Genomic DNA, 15,838 nt, shown 5'->3' on the forward strand with positions numbered 1-15,838 from the left:
AAGGGGCACTTAGCCGAAATGGGCGAGCTTTCTCCCATTTTCGGCCACAGCAAGCTTCCGACTTTCCCTTTGCAAACCTAGTGTTCTTCCTCCAAATCCCCACCATTTTTCTTGAGTTTTAAGCTTGCATTGAAGGTTTTGAACTTTTGAAACAAGTTTTGGAGCTTTGGGAACTCAGGAGCTCATCTTCTTGGATCTCCAAGTTTAGGTCGTCTCCCTCTCGATCTTCAAGAGGTAAGAGCCGATCTTAAGCTCCTTATGTGTTTTCAATAAGTTTTATGCTAGATCGATGGGTAGAAATGCATGTTAGGTTATATGTGGAGTTATGAGTTAACCTTGATGTCTTGGACAATGTATGTTGTTTTTGTGTGTTTGAAGTGTTGTAGTTGGGGTATTTGATGTTTTGAGGCCCCTAGGAACTTGTATGCATGTTTTAACTGAGGTATATGCATGATTGGTGAGTTTGGAGGCGAAAATGCATTTGGGAGCCAAGTTTCTGCCCTTCGGCAGAAACCAGGTTCGGCAGCCGAAGGCACTTTCGGCCGCCGAACATGGCTGGTGAGGCAGGCCTTTCGGCTGCCGAAGTTGCCCCCGAAGGGAGACTTTCGTCTCTGTCTGGGACTTTCGGCCGCCGAAGGTGCCGCCGAACATGCATGAGTTTCGTCTCTGTCTGGGAGTTTCGGCCGCCGAAGGTGCCGCCGAACCTGCCTGACTTTCGGCTCTGGAGGGACTTTCGGCCGCCGAACCTGCCGCCGAAAGTGCCCTGTCCAGCCATTTCTTGCATGTTGTTATGTGATTGATTCATGATGTTTTAGGGGGTTTTTGGGGAGTATATTAGAATTATGTTCATGTATGTTTGGTCCCTCATTGGAATCCACCTGTGTAGGTTCGGACCCGAGGAACCGAGGACCCCAGCAGTGAGCCAGCTGCTACAGAGATTGTCAGAGCTAGCCAGAGGTGAGTGGAATAAACCTTAAGTTTTAAAATAAATGAAATATGAATTTTGAGCATGACCCATGCATCATGAATGCCATGAGCTATAGTAGGTTGTTTGCATTAGTATTCACGAATATGTTGCATTGCATTTATGATGTTAATGCTGATGTGGACTGGTTATTGGATGATCCTTTAGTCCTCATATGATATGATGATGTTATGGCATGTTATGGTATGGAAGTCCAGGTTGTACCCATTCTACGTCCCTGGCACGATGTAAGAGAAAGTCCAGGTTGTACCCATTCTACGTCCCTGGCACAGTTGGTCCATATGATATGTTATGATAAGGGAAAGACCGGTTGACCCATTCTACGTCCCGGCACAGTTGGACCTATGTAGAGGACTATAGGTGACAATACCATCCGAGATGTGATTTGTTGTGATGTGTTGCATTCCATGAAAGCATGAAATTTTAATATATTGTTTCCACTATTCTGCTCACTGGGCTTTGTAGCTCACTCCTCTCCCCTAACCCCAGATGTGCAGGTACAGGGTAGACCAGGAGGTTAGCCAGAGATATGAAGAATGTATGTAATAGTTAGTTTGTGGACATGACAAATGTATGATGATGTAATGTAAGAGATTACAGTATGTTATGTAATGAGGTTTATTGAGGTTATAGATGTGCTTGACCCTATGAGTATTGTAATCCCTTTTATACATGATCTATAGAAATGTTTTATAATGTTTATGTTTAAGCCAACTCATCTTATGTTGTATCGCCCGTTGGGGCATTGATGAGATCCCACAGAGGGATCATGATTATGATCATGTCTATGTACATGTATATTCAGGTTGAGTTGGTGTATGAGAAATGAATGAAAGAAAAGTTTTAAAATTTTTATGCATGTTGTGATCATGTATGGGATTATACAGGTTTTCAGGTTATATGTCAGGCTTGCTACGGGTCCCGGCGGCCTTAAGTCGACCCGGATCCTAGCGCCGGTAGCGGTCCGATTTTCGGGTCGTTACAAACAATATAAGAAGAGGGTGATGATAAGAATAAATTTGGGAAAGGTGAAAGACACAACCTTCAAGGAACAAAAGGCGCTAATTATAGTTATAATTGCCTCTATCCAAACGCTCAAATAATCTCCCTTATTGCCAAGTATACTTTAAAAGGAAGAGAGAAATAGATGGAAGAAATCGTATTTTGTATTATATTGCAGTTGTATTTAAATAGACTCTGTACGAAGATAAATACAGTTACAAGAGATAAGTTTACAAATATACAAATATGAGATTTAAACCAAATCTGTTAGGATATTGGTTTATCAAGATAAGTTTACAAATATACAAATATGAGATTTAAACCAAATCTGTTAGGATATTGGTTTATCAAGATAAGTTTACAAATATACAAATATGAGATTTAAACCAAATCTGTTAGGATATTGGTTTATCACTCTCCCGCAAGATTGAGGTACCATCAAGGACACCAATCTTGGATCTCTGATGAGTAAAACTGGTTTTGATCAATGGCTTTGTCAACAAATCAGCCAATTGATCCTTAGAGGACACATGAACAACTCGTATTTCTCCTTTGTGAACCAAGTCTCGTAGAAAATGAATATCAATTTCGATATGCTTCATTTTCGTATGAAATACTAGGTTTTGACAAGTATAAGTAGTAGAAATGTTGTCACAATAAATGAGCAGTGAATTGTCTCGCAACTGAACTCCAAGTTCAAATAATAAAGACTTGACCCATATTACCTCAAAAGCTGTTGTTGCTACCGCACGATATTCAGCCTCCGTAGATGACCAAGCAACGGATTTTTGCTTTCTGGAAGACCAAGAAATTGGACTATTGCCAGGATACAAGATATACCCCATAGTCGATGTTCTATCCATAGGATTCCCAGCCCAATCCGCATCTGAAAAAGCATGAAACTTAAGAGAAGATTGCGGTTTAATAAGAATGTCATAATAAAGAGTGGACTTGAGATAACGAAGGAGTCGTTTCAACGCTTCCCAATGCAACTTTGTGGGGCTTTGCATAAATTGAGAAAGCTTGTTTACTGAGAAACAAATATCATATCTCGTCCAAGTCAAATACTGGAGTGCACCTACTACCTTTCTATATTCAGTTGCATTGACAATTTCTTCCGGTTCTATTCTCTTCAAGAGTATCACAGAAGCCGCAAAGGGTGTGGTAATCGGCTTAGCTCCTTCCATGCTATGAGTAGCAAGTAATTTTCGCACATAATGGTGTTGAGATAAGAACACTCCCTTCGAAGTTTGTTGCATATCAATACCAAGAAACAAATTCAAAGTCTGCGGATTCTTTAATGAAAAACGGATAGCAAGCTTGTCAATGAATGTTTGCTTGAAGGCCTTGCAACTTTCTGTAATAAGAAGGTCATCAACATATACAAGAAAATAACATAATATATTATCGTTGTTGTAGACAAACAAAGAGTGATCACTAGTAGATTGCACAAAACCAAGACCAAGAACACAACTTCTACCAAGCTCTCGATGCTTGCCGAAGTCCATACAATGCTTTGACCAACTTACAAACATATCCCGATTTAGTTTTGTCAACAAACCCAGGAGGCTGCTTCATGAATACTTGTTCCTGTAATGGACCATGCAAAAAAGCATTATTAACATCCAACTGAAATATAGGCCATTTGAAAGTCACTGCCAAAGTTAAAACTATCCGAATAGTTACTGGTTTTAAAACAGGACTGAAAGTATTCCCAAAATCTATTCCGAGTTGTTGAGTGTATCCTTTCGCAACAAGGCGGGCTTTGTATCTGTCAATACTACCATCAACATTCTTTTTAACTCGAAAAAGCCATTTACAACCAACCAAGTTATGTTTCGGATCAGGTGATACCAATATCCATGTTCCATTTCTTACCAAAGCATTAAACTCGTCGCACATGGCAGCACGCCATTGAGGATCAAGAAGAGCCTGCGAAACACATGTTGGTTCAAAAATTTTTGGGATTGGATGTTTAGTTACTAGATTAAGATTGTTTGGCTTAAAGATGTTATTTTGGGACCTAGTAACCATCGGATGGGTTCGAACAAGGGGCTGGACAGGAGTAACAATATTGACATTAGTGTCCGAAGCATCATCATTGGACGAAGTAGACTGACCAGTATGTGGAGGAGAACTTACAGTATTCATAGGCAAAGAAGACTGACCAGGGATGTCTAACAGCAATGGGGACTGACTGGAGGATGAGAAACTCGATGAAGATGGACTGGACAAGCTGGAAGTGGAACTTGAACAAGCTGAAGACGTTGAAATAGGTTCTGCTACAACAGAAAAAGGTATGACAGCAGCTACACCAGAATTTTCCTGCAATTGAAATGAGACAGCAGTACTAGAGTTGGACGACATGGACTGGTCAGAAATAAAATCATACCAACCGAAATTATTTAACGCAGACAAATCAAGTGAACGCCTAGAAAATTGATCCTCAATAAAGATGACATATCGAGAAAAAAACATCTTGTTATTTTTATAATCAAAGCAAAGATAGGTACTTTGATTCAAGGAATAACCAAGAAACAAGCACGGAAGTGATTTGAGAGAGCATTTATGTTTTGCATAAGGGCGAATGCATGGATAACAAAGATAACCAAAGATTCGTAAACCAGAATAATTGGGAACTTTACCAAACAATTTAAGAAATGAAGAAGAATAATCTAGAGTAGGTGTTGGTAATATGTTGATCAAATATACAGCCGCACGAAATGCATAAACCCAAAATTCAGAATATAAAGAAGCATTGTGAAGAAGTGTTAACCCGGTTTCAACCACATGACGATGTCTACGTTCAGCAGCTCCATTATGCTGTGGAGTATGAGGGGGCATTTGAAGATGATTAATGCCATGAGCTTGAAAGAGAGATTTTAAAGCAATAAACTCCCCTCCCCCATCTGTATATATAGACACAATTTTTGTTTGAAAGGTATTTTCAACCAATTTCTGAAAAACTGGAAAAATAAGAGCAACATCAGATTTAGCTCGAAGAGAATAAAACCAGATATATTTAGTGTAATGATCAACAAAAATTAAATAATATTTATAACCATCTCTAGATTAAACTGGAGCAGGACCCCATAGATCAGAATACAATAATTCTAAAGGACGAGAACTCGATAATGACGAAACACCAAAAGAGAGTCGATGACTCTTATTACAACGACAATAATCACAATTTATTTGATTAACTTTAGAAACTGGTAAAGAAAAACGAGACACGGCATAATTGAAAATTTTTGTAACTGGATGACCTAGTCGTTGATGCCAAGAAGTAACTAGAAGCACGAACACTGTAATGAGCAGAAGGATGAAAGGAAAATCTGGAGGATGAAAGGAAAATCTGGAGGATGACAGACGATATAACGACTCCTCAATTTTGCCCCTTTGAAGAATCTCCCTCGTGAAAAGATCCTTAACAACAAAAGAATCAAAGAAAAATTCAATCGAAACATTATTTATAAGACAAAATTGAGAAACGGAAATAAGATTCTCGTTAGCTTGTGGAACACATAAGACATTTTCTAATGAGCAGGATTTAGATGGAAAAGACAAAATTTTTGATCCAACATGTGTTATGTGCAAACCTGATCCGTCAATGAGGTGCAACTCATCTAAGCCATCATATGATTTGTACAAGGACAGATTCTGAAGGTCGTTAGTGACATGATGTGAAGCACCTGTATCAAGAACCCAACTGGTCTCACTTGAACTACCAGTATTAACAGAATGAGCTTGAGGTCTAGGAAAATTATTTTTGAAAAAGTCCTTAGCCTGGAAGCATTGACGAGCACTGTGTCCTGGCTTTTCATAAATTTGACACTGAATCTTGTTAGAATAATTTCGAGTAGCAGAAGAATTTGAGATATTACCAGTTCTGGTCCCATAAGCAGCCGAGCTACCTTGACCATTAGATCAAAAATTCTGTTTGGGATAGGAACCCTTTCAAACACTATGAGCAGTTAATAGAACAGGATCATAAGAGGAATCTATACTCTTAAGATATATTTCATGAGCCAAAAGTTTATCCTCAAGTTCTTCAAAACTTATCACAGTATCACGAGCTCGGATTGCTGCAGCTATGTCATGAAATTCTAACCCGATACCATTCAAAACATAGACAATCAAATCCACACCAGAAACTGGATTACCTGAAAGAGCCAAGTCTTCTGTAATATTTTTGATTTGTTGCAGGTAATCAGAAATTGATTTGTTATCACGTTTAGCAGTTGATAACTTTTCACGAAGAGATAAAACTCTTGTTGCTAACTTATTGGCGAAGGCAACTCGAAGTTTTTTCCACGCATCAGCTGAAGTTGTAGCTGAAGAGAGAACATGCATAACTGAAAAACTTGTTAAAGCTATGATCGCTGCTAGAATCAGTTTATCTTGACAAACCCAAAACTCATAATCGGGATTTGCTATTTCTTTTGTTGTGCCTTCCTCACCAACTTGAGTAAAAGCAGGGGGAGGTGGCAAAGACTTATTCACATAACCCATAAGATTATGACCACGAAGAACAGGAAGAACTTGTGCTCGCCATGTAGGATAATTTTGTGCAGACAGTTTCAATGGAAACTGATTAGAATTGAAAGAAATCAAGTTTTTGCCATTAGACTGAGGCAGACTTGTAGAACTTGATGAAGACATAGCGAATAATAGAAAAATCAGAAATAAATTAAAGAAACAGAGGTGATTTAGGATCAGAAAAAAATAAGTATGCTTTTTATAGTTCTGATACCATAAAAGGAAGAGAGAAATAGATGGAAGAAATCGTATTTTGTATTATATTGCAGTTGTCTTTATATAGACTCTGTACGAAGATAAATACAGTTACAAGAGATAAGTTTACAAATATACAAATATGAGATTTAAACCAAATCTGTTAGGATATTGGTTTATCAAGATAAGTTTACAAATATACAAATATGAGATTTAAACCAAATCTGTTAGGATATTGGTTTATCATACTTAAGACCTTTGAAACCTAAATCCAACAAGTTACTATGAGAAAGCCAATTGAAAAAATCATTAGAAATACTTGTTCTATGTCATGACCCAAATTTTCATCAGAAACCAATAAAGCATTAAAATCGCTAGCAAGCAATCGTACTTCCATATATGTGATTGGAAGATTAGAGAGTTTAGCCCATAAATGTTTCTGCATAGACGCCACTGGCTACCATACACTGCTATAAAAACCATAAGAGGATTGTACGTGCTTGTTATACGGATATGGGTAAATTACCTGTCATTGATAAGTGCACCCACTTTATAGTCATCTTTCCACATGAGCCAAATACTCCCGCAAACCCATTAGCCTCCACGCGATGCAAAGAGGGAAAATTCAAGATCTTAATCACCTTTTCAGCTTTATTACCACCATAAGTCTCCATAAGAACCACAAGATTCAGGTTGTAATTCTTAAGAGAAAGCCTACAAAATCTTAAAATTTTGGGATTGTCAGCCCCTTAGCAATTCCATGTTAGATAGACATAAAAACAAGTGAAAAGACTAAAGAATCACCTTAATTTCGAAGGTAAGGATCGCCAAAAAGGCTCTTCCAGAAAGAGACTTTCATTGTCTCCATCATCAGTATCCACCTCTGAGTTTCCAGACTCGTATTGTCATTTGCATTCTCCATTTCCCCTTCTTCTCCTGGACAAGATAAGAATTGATTAGGATTAGGATCCACATTTTCCTTACCCATAATTGTAGGTTGAGGTACAATATTTACTATGCGTTGCACAGACTATAGGAGGATCCGAAGGTCTTCTAAGAAGTTCCAAATGGAGATCTGGTGCTACCAGCCAATTATCCACTGCCATACTTGAAGATTCACCTTTATTTGGGCCCCCATAAATATTTGGCCTCATAAGGACCAGTTTATGATTCATCATATAATATGGTATGCCTGTTCAGTCCTGATTTTAGAGAATTGTCAGAGGATTTTGTGCTTCTAAAAATAGTATTTTCACAAATGTCCATAGATTCTTTTCATTTATTTGTTTTGGCACCCTGCAAATCAGCAGTCCCAATTTTTCCTTTACTATGTTGATTCTGTCCATACAATGTTCTGCTAGAGGAAGTTTTGGCCTTAATACTTGTTTCCTTATTTCTGAATTCAAGACCTCTCGTAGTGTCCTCAACAGGCATTACATCACGTTTGCCTAAGTTAACAGTATCCTGAGGAGAATCCTTATCTAAAGATAAATCATTTTCCTGCCCAAGAATATTAAATCACTACCCTTGCATTGTTAATCCCTCATTTCCATAAGCATTCATTTTCTGGAATTTCCTTCCCCGATTCTCCACTACCATCCATTCACTGTAGTCCTTTGCTTGAGCTAGCGACTCTGCCTCCTTTCTAAGCATCTCTGCCTTGCTTATCTACTTGCCCTTCTCTTGAAAAACACAAGATGAGATCCAGTGTTCAGCTCTCCTATAAGTGAAACAAATTTGTGAAAGTCCTTCATGCTCTATCAGCTAAACTCGATATTAAAATATAAAATTTCCAGCTAAAGGATGTCTCAGGTCCACAAACACTGCAATGCGAGCATATTTATCTCTTATTACATATGTAGTATTCTTATCAATCTTGATCATCGTTCCAATACGTGACCTAATCTTATGCAACATTCTCTCATTGTATAAATGAAAAGGCAAGCATGAGAGCCTCATCCAAACTATGGCGAAATTGATACTAACAGGGACGGAGGGAGGGTACGGCAAGGGTGCACGTGCCGTACCGGCGACCGGAAAATATTTTGAAGGGGGATGAAGGTGCCGCAGCGACGCAGCCAGTGGTGCCGCAGCAGTGCAGCGATGCCCTACCAAAGGGAAGCTCCTCCCTCCGCCCCTGGATACTAACATTCGTAATATAAAAACTAAGACTCTATAGTTAATCTAAAAGATAGCTTCCCGAAATCAACCATGGGCCCTCTAGAACCGCTTTGCAGAAGTTCTCCTTAGTGAATTTGACCAAGGGGAAGTCATTAACCATATCTAAGATTTTGAAATTCTGCATATTCCATAGGTTGCTTTCTACCCAATTCTCCTTCCAGGTAATTTAACTTTAATCACATGCTTCCACTTTTCAACCAGTGCTACTTCAAGTTTATTAGATAAGTTAATCACCGGGATAAGACTAGAGTGGTCCACTATAATTTCATTCTCATCAAAATTAATCTCTTTTCTAAAATCCATATTTTTATCAACTTTGATTCTCACAACCTTATCCTAAAGGAAATCCCTCAGTAGCCTCGTGGCCTCCTTATCTCTGTGCTTACACTTTCTAGTTTCTCTATCTTTTTAAATGGCATTAGCCCTCGGAAGAGCATTCTCAGATACACTAGATGAGAACATATTTTCCTTCACAAATAAGTATTATTATGTTAATACAAGTTTTTAAACTTTATAAATATTTAAATTTTAATCAATTATATGTTTGATAAAAATATTTTTCATAAGTAGTTGACATTCTTAGTATCAAATAACTCATAAATAAATGTTTTTTGAAAAGAATATAATAGCTTATAAATACATGTATTATTAAAATGATTAAAAAATATTTTAAATAAAATATATGATGAACTTTTAAAATTAAATGGATACAATATAATAAATTACTTTATTAAACAAACATTTGAGTTTAGCACTTATGAGCACCAAATTAAAAAAAAAATTAAATTAATTATAACTTATAAGTTGAATTTATAATTATGAAGGAGTAAATTATATTTTAATTTTTGAATTTTAGTATAATTAATAGATTAGTTCTTAAATTTTTAAAATTGAATACTTAAACCTTTATATTTTCAGTCCATCCAAAAAATTTATTTTTTTATCCATCAACTACCAAGTTGAAATGTCTTTATTATCCTCTTTTAGATTTAAGATATTAATTAAAATTACAATTTTTATTAAATAATCCTTCAATTATTATTTCATAATATACTTCAGTCTAATGAAAAAATTCAACAAATGTTAAGTACTTTAGTTCTTTGATTATCATTACATAATACATTTCAAATTATTAAATTGAACTAATTTTAAATATGTCTTTCAATTATCATCATTAAAACAATTTAGTCATTAATAATTTAAATAGATAGGATAAAAAATATTTTTAAAAAAATTATATTTTCAAATGTTTAACTACCATCGACTTTGTCTTAACGTTTCAAACGGATAGAAGAACCGATCTTTAGACCGATTGAAAATACATAAATTTAAATGTTTAATTTTAAAAATATATAAACTAATCAATTAATTACATTAAAATTTAAAAATTAAAGTCAATATTTAAAAGAATATGATCCAAAATCATGAGTATAACTAAAATCACACTTTTTCCTTTAAGAGTCAAAGAGAGAAAGAAAAAAAAAAGGGAAAATAATTCCATAAGCCGCGTCTCCTTATCCTAAATGCTGCTACATGTTCTCATAAAAAGCAATTGCTAGAAGTATGAATCGAAAGCGTATACAATGAAGTTCAAAGAAGAAAAATAAAACCAGTTGGTGATCATCCCTTCCTCTCACCAACACGAAAAATTATTCCATACAACAGTGGAGTATATAATGGTTGCATATGAACTACATGAAACCTACCATAATCAATAGTCATAATACAACCCTTATACATAGAACGGTTATAGCCGCCTAAGAACTTGCCCAAACCATGTTATAGCATCAACAAATAATTACAGCATCTGGGAACCTTGAACACTGAACTATCATTCATATTTGCAGAGGTTCTCAAATCCCATGTATTCGTTATGCTTAATCTTCCATATCATATTTGATATGCCAACGCCGCCTGCCAATACAAGCAAAGGACCTCTATGAGAATCTGTGGAGTTCAAATAGTTTACTCGAAAACAGTAGGAAATATTAAATCTCACCGAGTGAAATTGCACTAACAAAAATGGTGAAAGCAAGGATGAAGATGATAAGGGATGCCCTTCCAAACATAATGATCAATCTTCTCACTATGTGCTGCCCTATTAAGGCTGCAAGTGTAGCCACAGCTATGAAGTAAACAGCTGCCAGAAAATATCAAACATGTAAATCCACTGTGATACATGCAACATTTATATTTATTGGGGGCCAAAACAGCATTTACACTTAGAGAATCAAAATTTAACTAGAATTGAATTTAGTAAAAATATCATTTTAATTTATTAATTTTGAGTTTATTAAATCTTTATTTAATTAGACCAATAAAAATTAATTTTTTATTTTTTTTAAAGAATGAGAGGTTAAAAATAAACTCATATTTAATCAATTCTCATTTAAAAATTTGGAGGGCAGGTTATTGTTCATAGGATAGGAGTTTACACATAGATAAGTAGGTTATTTTCAGAGTCTTGTGAGATAAATTTGCGTAACCTATTTCTTTACAGGTGGGGTTGTATAGGCTGTAATTTGTTGCAACTTACCATAAGGAACTGGAAAACGTTTCAGAAGGTAGTATTCTACAACAGACATGGATGAGGAGAAAGTCATTGCAAAAGTAGCTGTTGCACTTGACACCTACATAAAAATCATTAACCAGTTACAAATAGAAAAATCACAATGAGGAAATTTCTAAACAAATAATCATGTTAAGGCAATACAATACCCCCCACCCACATTGTCAAATCAGAAGCTGGATGGTAAAATCACATGTTAAGGCATAATCATGTTTAAGACTAATGCCAATGCATATTTATATTCTTAAATTGTAAAAACTAAAACTCTGTTTATATTTTCTACACTCAAAAAATCCTATTTGAATTTAAATTGATCGAAAAATGTTATAAAAGATTCACGCTATCTACTAATTGAAATTTCGAGATTATTAATTTCACTTTTAAATAATTTGAATATATAATATGATGTTTTTAAAATTTAACGTATTATGAGATTTTTTTGATGAAATTTTGGAGTACATATACGTATTACGCTGAGACTAAACAAATTGACAATTGATTCACATTAAAAAGACATATCAGAATAGAAGTAGCTCACCTGAGGAGGGATTCCTAACTCCAAAAATAGTGGACCCATAATGAATCCTCCCCCTAGTCCAAGCAACCCACCAACAACTCCAGCCAGTACACCACAGGCACTGTAAAGTACAAGCTGGTGCACTTTGAAATTTGTGCCATCATCTCCTTTGGATGCTATGATCCTCCGTCCTTTATAAAGGCTCACTGCCTCGTATGATGTCACGGCAACAGAAACTGGAACCTGTACAACATGGAATGGACACACCAATTGGAGAATTGTTTGGTTAAAGAATAAGATTTTAATGCAATGTTTAATCTCAATCATGCAAGATCACTGACCACCCCTGGTTGGCTAGCTCTCTCCATCTCTCACATGGTATGCAGTGAATATTTAAGCAGAGAAACAAACGTGCTACCACACAATAATCAGAGATGAATCATTAATTGTATTGATTAAACGTACCTGTAACAAGTTCGCTATCCAGTATGCTGTTGAACAAGTAGTCATATGACTCTGTTCCACAAAAATTCAGCATTACTTATCACTTACCCCTTGTTATAATTAATATATGCTATGAAAATGGAATAGAGCAAGTATTAATTGACAATGACCTTTGCAATCTGCAATGCAAGGAATGCAACCCACACAAAAACAAGAAGCCCAAGTTCCTTCCAGTAAACATTCTCAAGAATAGTAACCTGCAGTAATCACACTTCATTAGTGTCTTGAGAATTCTCTAGTGTTAATTCCAGTTGATGGAGTTAGACTCACCTCTGCTTCCTTTGTCTCCTTTTCAGGGCCACTAGGAAGAGGCTTGTATTCGACTTGACCACCTCCTGTAACAGATTCAACAGGACAAGAAAATATAAGCAGTTCCAGAGAAGGAATAAATAATCAGGAACCAGTTTATGGCCTTTCTTAGAATCAAAGAAAAAGTAATTCAATTCACCATTTGATTCTAAACGCTTAGCAGCCTCCTGCAATGGATGAAAAAGAAGATGCAATTAGAAAATATGTATATATAATAGGAACTCCAGCCACACTGGCCTCTCTGTTTTGCAGTAAAGTTCCACCAGAACCAAATTTCAGGATTCAATGCAAAACTAAATTAAAATAAAATTACCTGTTTCGTTCTTGTTTCTTTTTTCCACGTCTCCACACCCTTGAAGAATGCCTTGGTTGATGTGCCTGCAAAGTTCAAAACATGACAATCAGCTCACAGAGGGAATTACAAGAGCAGAAAGGGTAGCATAAGCAAGTGAAGTTGAATTAAAAATTTTACCTACAAATAGAATAATAAGCAGTATTGTGACCATCCAATCTGCAAATATCACGTTGAAAGCAACACCTATACTAATTCCCAGCATAAGCATTGGCTGGATAAGCAGAGTCAAATCATAGTCAATGATAGGCATATCAATTGTTGGATGCCTTAGCTTAAGGTTATAGTAAACGGTTGATCCTGCTGCACCCATAATCATACCTGAAAATAAATAAATAAATAAATAAAATGACCACTATTCATTACTTCATTTGATTATTAATGCAATCCGGTTAAATTCTGATACGACCACAATTACTTTTCATCTGAAAAATGATAAGCGGCTTAATACTTCAACAGCAGATTGATCAATCAACCATCCTCCAAGAAGCTTGTGGCCTTATGAAACATTTAAATAATCTAAACCTCCCTAAAAAAACTAATTCTTTATTTGGTATTATTAATTTTGTAAAAAAAAAATTAAATAAATTTTTATATCATGCTAGAATTCAATTTAAAATGAAAATTTTACTAAATTTTTTCATTACAAAGGAGAAAAGTATTGTAAAAGAAATCAATTGAAGCATACAATTATGATCCAAAATGGAAGGTAGCAGTATATTTCTTCCATAGAATTTATTTACACCCATTACTTTTTCTTTTGTCCTTTCTTCTTATCGGTTCTTCCACCTTTCTACATCCACAGTGAAGCATATCCACATTTTGTTTTCTTTTATTTTTATTTTAAAAAAATGGGTTTCCGATCAAAAAGATAGCATAGAAGAATCTTACATTTAGAGATTGCAGTTGCGGATTTGGGATCAAATCCAATAATTAGACTTAGCATGGGAACAAAAATGCCACCTCCGCCAACCCCACCTACACTACCAAATGCTGCTCCTAAGAATCCAACAATAGTACCCAAAACAATTTGCCAACCAAATTTCATTTCCTGTACACGAAAATCCTTAATTAGTAATAAAACAAACCAAAATTATTTAGCTAAAAAGCAAGCTCCACTTTAACACTTCCCCAATCTCCAATCACAAAAATGTGGAGGGGGCCGGGGGGTTTGAAAAAATCACTTATAATCACTCAATCTATAAAGAAAAGTGAATCTTGCACCGATCCTTTTCACTCTTAAACAATTATTTAAGAAAACAAATGGTTTCCGAAGATTCTAATGATTCATGATACAGAAAGGTACAGAATTCTCCTGAAGATGAATTGTGAATTTTATAAACAACCAAACAAAAATCTCGATAAGGAGCTATTAAGGGTAAGAATATCAGCATTTTACCGGCCAAACATGATGATACCCTGATTCATTAGGTTGCCATAAGAAATTAGCGGCTTTGAGAAATAAACTTGACAGACCCTCATCAGTTTGAGCAGGTACTCCTGTAAATTCACGCTTCAAGCCTCTCTCGGCTGAAACAAGCACGAAAGCTAACATAAAGTTTAAGGATAGCGTTAAAATGGATCTCAAAACCCGCCATTTCCCTCCAAACTTAGCCATCAGATCCCTTTTTCTCTCTTTTAAACTCTCTCAAACACCAAAAAAAAAAAATTCTGCTGTTTGATCACTTGGATTGGCTCAGAAGTGGTGAAGAAATCTCTAAATTTAAACTCCTACTAACTCAAACTGGACAAACTATTATCTAGGAGTTTTTCTCTTCCTTGATCTTTTAAGTTAAAAGAATAATCCCATGAAAGAAAACAATTAGGAAAAACGAAGAAATCCACAAAAACAAAGGAAAAAGGAAAGAAGAAGAAGAAGACAAGGACGATGAACGACCAAAAAACTTGGAAACGTGTGTGATTGGTTCCTGAGAGATATGCGGATCCTTGTATAAAAACAGGTGCGACCCAGAAAGTTTTCCGGGAAAACAAGATCAAAGAAATAAAACAAAAAATGTGTATGTGATCAGGAGACGGAGAAGGTGAGCAGAAGAAGCGAAAGAAAATAGCGAATATTATTGGAAAAAATTTTGTGCTAGAAACTCTTCTCTTTCTCTATTTCCTTTGTTCTCTCTTTTTCTCTCTCTGAATCTCTATCCGAGGCTCATGAAGGAGAAACACGCATTTATAATGAATCTTCCAATTAGTTAAGATCCGTTTGAAGATGCTTAATGAAAAAAAATTATATTTTTAATTATTTTAGTAAATATTACACCTTTTGGATGCACTAATTCACTGCTAGCAAACAGGCGTACTTAGGAATGCGCCGAGCCTAAATTTGAAGACTTCAAAATTAATTGGTTAAATTTTTTTTCATCTGGAAGTGAATTCGAACAATACTTATTTAAATTTAAAACGACTATTATAAATTTAAGGTTACCTTATCTAGCAAACGAATTTAAATTGATCGAATTAGTTTAATTTATTTACTTGTATAATAATTTTTATTTAAAATTAATAAGTTTAAAATTAATTTAATTTTTTATTAAATAAATATATATATAAATTAACTCATAAATTTATAAAAAATGAGTTCTTAAAACTTAACGATCTGAACTTTAATAATATAATTAAATTATATAAAGTTGAATTTTAAAGAATTTAGATTTAAGAGTTTAAAATTAA

General features: G+C 35.3%; 1 protein-coding gene across 1 annotated transcript; it reads right to left on the minus strand.

Annotated features, from left to right (window-relative positions):
• Positions 1-10,445: 10,445 nt before the first annotated feature.
• On the minus strand, positions 10,446-15,321 carry LOC110610889 (sulfite exporter TauE/SafE family protein 3). Its single transcript, XM_021750961.2, has 12 exons — positions 14,553-15,321; positions 14,045-14,204; positions 13,274-13,474; positions 13,115-13,179; positions 12,941-12,968; positions 12,763-12,827; positions 12,603-12,689; positions 12,454-12,504; positions 12,010-12,231; positions 11,439-11,532; positions 10,902-11,042; positions 10,446-10,816 (listed from the first exon to the last, which is right to left on the minus strand). Exons 1-12 carry the CDS (start codon positions 14,769-14,771, stop codon positions 10,734-10,736), a joined length of 1,416 nt encoding a protein of 471 aa, XP_021606653.1. The 5' UTR covers positions 14,772-15,321; the 3' UTR covers positions 10,446-10,733.
• Positions 15,322-15,838: the final 517 nt, after the last annotated feature.

This window comes from Manihot esculenta, chromosome 3 (assembly GCF_001659605.2).
Source record: "Manihot esculenta cultivar AM560-2 chromosome 3, M.esculenta_v8, whole genome shotgun sequence".
NCBI lineage: Eukaryota > Viridiplantae > Streptophyta > Magnoliopsida > Malpighiales > Euphorbiaceae > Manihot > Manihot esculenta.

Bases quoted from the DNA above. Each gene is read 5' to 3' on its own strand.
- LOC110610889 (XM_021750961.2), bottom strand. From the start codon at position 14,771: ATGGCTAAGTTTGGAGGGAAATGGCGGGTTTTGAGATCCATTTTAACG. The intron at 12,690-12,762 runs GTGAGTCTAACT...TGATTACTGCAG, and splicing joins AGGAGACAAAGGAAGCAGAG to GTTACTATTCTTGAGAATGT. The intron at 12,232-12,453 runs GTACGTTTAATC...CATGTTGTACAG, and splicing joins GGATAGCGAACTTGTTACAG to GTTCCAGTTTCTGTTGCCGT.